The 5,350-nt window shown below is 39.3% G+C and overlaps 1 protein-coding gene across 6 annotated transcripts; it reads right to left on the reverse strand.

The window, feature by feature from the left end:
- Nucleotides 1-668: 668 nt before the first annotated feature.
- LOC111869964 lies at nt 669-4,954 on the reverse strand. 6 transcript variants are annotated; one of them, XM_023861866.2, is made up of 4 exons: nt 4,856-4,954; nt 4,252-4,313; nt 3,465-3,632; nt 669-1,055 (listed from the first exon to the last, which is right to left on the reverse strand). In XM_023861866.2, exons 2-4 carry the CDS (start codon nt 4,309-4,311, stop codon nt 807-809), a joined length of 477 nt encoding a protein of 158 aa, XP_023717634.1. In that variant the 5' UTR covers nt 4,312-4,313; nt 4,856-4,954; the 3' UTR covers nt 669-806. The 6 variants fall into 6 exon arrangements, with proteins under 6 accessions (XP_023717634.1, XP_023717636.1, XP_033609511.1 ...); XM_023861868.2 differs by having other exon boundaries at nt 4,252-4,316; XM_033753620.1 differs by lacking the exon at nt 4,856-4,954 and adding an exon at nt 4,754-4,846.
- Nucleotides 4,955-5,350: the final 396 nt, after the last annotated feature.

Below are 5,350 nucleotides of genomic sequence, written 5' to 3' on the forward strand. Positions count from 1 at the left end.
TTTCAGTTGAGTGTGTCAATGTGGCCAGCTCAGGGTAATATGATATCATATACAACAGTAAACATCACGTCTCTTCTGTTTATATCTTCAAAGCAAAGTAAACACGCTTTCATAACAGTACAGCTAGAAACCGCTCGCCAGAACCACAGGAACTTTGCTGCAAGACAGGCATATGTAACGATGACTTGGCACAGATAAAGTCGTGTCTTATTTATACTCTGTTCTACTGACAACAGGCCAGCGAAAAATCTAACAATCTACAGCAAAACCATCAATTATTATGGGCGTTATAACATAGGTGTGCAGCTGAACGAAACATACACGTCGAACCCCCCCAGACGATTTAAATCCCTGACGAAACATACACGACGAACCACGGCAACGGGTTAATGGAATGGTACATCACACGCAACATTCAACATACTACAGTTGTATGACACAAACTCCGTCTTAAGTGCAACAATTTATTGTAGTTCTTTTTTCTTATTTTCTTCTACATTACATGTAACATACCAGCTTTCTTAATTAAGAAAGCTGGTGTTTTTAAATTTTAAACTCCGTGCAGTGTAACAGCTACATGAGAGAAATACACCTGATGATGGCCATTTATGTCCGAAACATGTAGTGTAAAAGAAAAGAAGACAAAAGAACTACAATAAATTGTTGCACTTAGGACGGAGTTTGTGTCATACATTGTGTAGAGTGTAACAGGATGCTTAATTATAATACTGTACTACAGTTGCCTAGAACATTTCAGGAAAAAACCCTTCAAAATCTAGTCAACAGCGCAGTGGAGTTGTTTCATGTTAACAGAGATAGATATCAGAAGGATAAGCGGCATTTCTCCACATCTGTGTCATCTGCTTAACAATGCACATACAGCTCACCTCAGGTTCGGCCTTTATTTCTGGAAATGTTATTGGGACAGGATCCTCTTCCTCTTCTGCATCTGAGACTGCCTCAGCTTTTACATTCATGGCCTGATCTGCATCATGAGGTGTTGGGTATGTCTCACGATACAGGCCTACTAAAGCATTCTCCGAATTTGTACATTTCTGTAAAAACCATCACATCCTTCTCAGAAAAGGATGCACAACACTACACATGAAACAGCACATGCTCTCCTTGCTGTGGCTGTTTCTCATCACATCTAACTCATAAGAGCTGTTTTGTACAGATGCTCGCTCTTCTCTACAGCTATCATGAACACTAGAAAGTACTCAGTTCATAGCTCAGTGACCTTCCTGAGAAACTAACGGTCACTGCAGCAGTACAGAAAATATCTGCTTTTTTGGTACCTAAAACCATCATAATGAAGACCTCCACAACTTGTAACCTTCGTTCACCAAGCATAATTATATGATCAAGTCAAGGAGGATGAGGTGGGCAGCTCATATAGCAGGCATGGGGAGAAGAGGAATGCATATAGGATTTGCTGAGAAAGCCAGAATGAAAGAGATCAATTAGAAGACCTAGGCACAGGAGAGAAGACAATATTTAAATGGATCTTTAAGAGACATAGGATGGGGTGGTGTGGACGGGATTGATATGGCTCACGATAGGGACTTGTGACAGGTTTTTGCAAACATGTCAATAAACTTCCAGGATCTATACAATGTTGGGAAATTCTTCAGTGGCCAAGAAACTGGTGCCTTCTCGAGGACTCACTCAGTTACATGAAGTTATTTATTGTACCTAAAAGCTAAAGTCAAGGAGGATGAGATGGGCAGCTCATATAGCAGGCATAGGGGAGAAGAGCAATCCATACAGGATTTGTTGAGAAAGCCAGAAAGGCTCAACATGGCTCCATATTCTGTGGCAAACAGACTCAGTACAAACCCTTCCAAATTATTTCTTTAAAATCTATCTTAATTGCAACTTTCCATTTGCACTCAGGTCTCCCAAGTGGTTTTCTTCACTTTGTATGCATTTCTCACTGTTGCATGTGCACTACATGACTTACCCACAGCTCTCCTTGAAATCAGTGCTCTCCTATATAATATCCCAACCGTTATTACCCAAGTGTAAGGAACTCCCCACATGGATTATGCAAACAAACAGAAGCGGGTCACAAAATATTTAGTTTCCTTGATAAAGAGGACATATGAAAATAAAACTCTTGTCTCTGCACACAGGCATGAAACACAATACTTTCTCTCACAGCAAGAAATGTTTCTTCAGCTCCATACAGTACAATTCTTGCCACTCTTGTTCCAAGAGATTCATACTCTTTTGTAACCTTCATCACATGAAAAATATCTTGTGGGGTTCACTGGAATTAGATTTATTTCATTCTGGTCCATCACACTAACAATTATAGATACAAATCACTCCTATTAATAATTTTATATTTTAGCGGCCTGTTGCACTGATTTATGTCCATGATTTATTCTAACCTTCTTACAGTGCATACATTTATTCACCTTACTCTTCTCTCTTGCACTACATGTTTCAGCACAAAAGTGCCATCTTCAGGTGCTTTTCGATGTATGTCTAACTACTTCATTGCATGCCCTGTTGTCTTTATACTAAAGTAACTAAACTATATATTCGTCATATATATTGATAAATTTTAAATATTAAGAATATTAAAACTGTTCAGGATTTGTCATCCTTATGTCGTATCTCAATACGCGAGTCACACCTATCTTCTTCTATCGGACTATTCTTCCTACTTTCTTGAGCGTATTGTGCAGTCACAGGAGGAAGACACAACACAAAGCACAATACACACAAGAGAGTGGGAAGATGGGTGTGACTCGCTTATTGAGATACGGCATAAGGATGACAAATCCTGAACAGTTTTAATATTTTTAATATTTAAAATTTATCAATATATATGACGAATATATAGTTTAGTTACTTTAGTATAAAGACAACAGGGCATGCAATGAAGTAGTTCAATGTACATCGAAAAGCACCTGAAGATGGCACTTTTGTGCTGAAACATGTAGTGCAAGAGAGAAGAGTAAGGTGAGTAAATGTATGCACTGTAAGACGGTTAGAATAAATCATGGACACAAATCACTCCATCCAATATGACATACATGTATGTCACATTGGACGGAGTGATTTGCATCTATCATTGGAATTAGCTCACAAGAGTTCTAGTAATTTGAATTCTTGGTTCTAACATGTGTTAACTAGCTACGAACAGTTCTGTGACTCCCTATGGATTTTTGCTGCTATAGAATTTCTCTCAAATAGTTTAGTTTACACAAAATTTAATTTCATCTACATCAGAACCGCTTAATAGGAAATGGAACTGGTACATCACAAGCAGCATACATTCAACAAACTATAACTGTCTAAAGACACTTCAGAACAAGGCCTTTAAAGGCGAGCAGCACAGTGCAGTTGTACTATGTGCACAGTCAGACAGATGGAGATGAGATAGACAACTGGAATTCCTGCCTATCTGTGATATCTGCCTAACAGTGGACATACAGAAGCATACAGCTCACCTCAGGTTCAGCCTTTATCTCCTGAACTCTTATTTGCACAGGATCTGCTTCCTCTTCTGCATCTGAGACTACCTCAGCTTTTATATTCACAGCCTGGTTTGCATCAAGACCTGCTGGGTATGTCTCACCATATGGACCCACTAAAACCTTCTCTGAATTTGTACAGTTCTGTAAAGGCATCACATCTTCTATCAGTCATGGCTGTACAACACACATGAAACAATATATGCTCTCCTTGCAGTAGCTGTTTCTCATTACATCTAACCCATAACAGTTGCTCTGTACAGCTTTCTTCTCTACAGACTTCATAATCTTAGGAAGTGTTAACTTCATAATGCAGGGACCTTACTGAGAAACCTGTGGTCCATATGGAAGTACAGACACGTATCTGCTCTTTATGGAACTGAAGCACTCATTACTGTGTTCACACATGCTCATCAAAACTTTGCATCCTGACACAAACCCAGTCCAAAACCACCATAATTGTATCTTTAACAAAATCCATCTTCACAATTGTCTCATTCTCTCAGGCCTTCTATCAAGATCTTTATACGCATTTCTCATTCTCACATGTGTGCTACTTCACCTACCCATATCACTCTCTTTGAATTAATCACTCTACCACATAACATAGCAAACTGTTATAATGTGAAGAACCAAGTAAACTCCCCAGATGAATTATGAAAACTAACAAAAGCTTGGCATAAATAGTTTAGTTTCTTATGATATGAGAATTGACTCATGACAATAAAATTCTTGTCTGTGCACACAAGCACAAAACACTCACCGTCCTTTCTGTCTCAGCAGGAAATGTTTCTCCAGCTCTCTGTAGCAGAAATCTCAGCATTCCTGCTTGAAGAGAATGCAGAATCTTTCATAACCTTGAAACTTTATTTTATCACACATGATGCTTTTGTGAGTGGAGAATGAATCCTTCCATATCACAAGAATCCTTGTGATATAGAAGTTGTACATGTATACNTGTAATCTTAACAGATTGTTGCTTAGTTTTGAAGGCAGATAGTTCACCCACTCTTGAGTGAACCTCTTGCTTCCAAAACTTCGATAAAAGCCTACCAGACTGCACCGAACCACTTCCTAGAAACAGCAAACCTACTCTACAAATTTACATCGCATAGCCTCAAAATGCATTTGTATGCCCTTCAACTTCAATCAGTTCACCATCGACCATCAGCTCTCACGACTTCCTTTATAAGTCGGATTAGTATGTCCAACAGGCGAGAAAAAGCATAAAACAGTAAAAATGTGCATTCTACTGCAAACATCACCCTCAGAATGGGCGCTGCGAAGTTTAGCTGAATCCCAACTAGAACTTGCAACAGCGAAATAATAGCACGAAATTTCTCAAAATATGAGGAAATCGAATTTACCTCGAATTATCCTAATGATTCCGTAAAGGACAGCCACTACTCATACACTTCCACTTATGACGACATAACGGTTTGTTCTAATCGTGGGGGTCGTGGTAACTCGTGGTCGTCGCGGTCTCCTCGGTGACCTCTGGAACACAGCCACAGAAATCACAGCCGACTGCACTGAACGGGCTGGTGTACATGTAGAACAGCAGATGGATTTGCCAAGACCCATGTTTGTCATCTGTCGCCTAGGCCGGATGGGCATTTCCTAGGCCTTTCTTGTTTTTAAAAATATTCTTTCCCCACAATAAAAAATCATCTGTCGCCATTTTCAGAAAAATTACAAATTCGGAACAGAGTGTTTATTTACATCAATACTGGGTGTTAAGATTTGGCCATGGGGACTTTTGGGGAAATGTCAATAGCACCAACAACGACCTCTGGGAAGAAATCATTACGCTTTCTGTCCTTAAAATGTTTTAGTATGGATCTATAAATTGAGTTGGACGG

The sequence above is a fragment of the Cryptotermes secundus genome, unplaced genomic scaffold (genome assembly GCF_002891405.2).
Source record: "Cryptotermes secundus unplaced genomic scaffold, Csec_1.0 scaffold1430, whole genome shotgun sequence".
NCBI lineage: Eukaryota > Metazoa > Arthropoda > Insecta > Blattodea > Kalotermitidae > Cryptotermes > Cryptotermes secundus.

Excerpts from the sequence above, each read along its gene's own strand:
- LOC111869964 (XM_033753619.1), bottom strand. Across the intron at positions 3,633-4,251 it reads CTGCTGAGACAGAAAGGACG|AACTGTACAAATTCAGAGAA; the intron begins GTGAGTGTTTTG and ends ATGCCTTTACAG. Across the intron at positions 1,056-3,464 it reads AGATAAAGGCTGAACCTGAG|AAATGTACAAATTCGGAGAA; the intron begins GTGAGCTGTATG and ends TGGTTTTTACAG.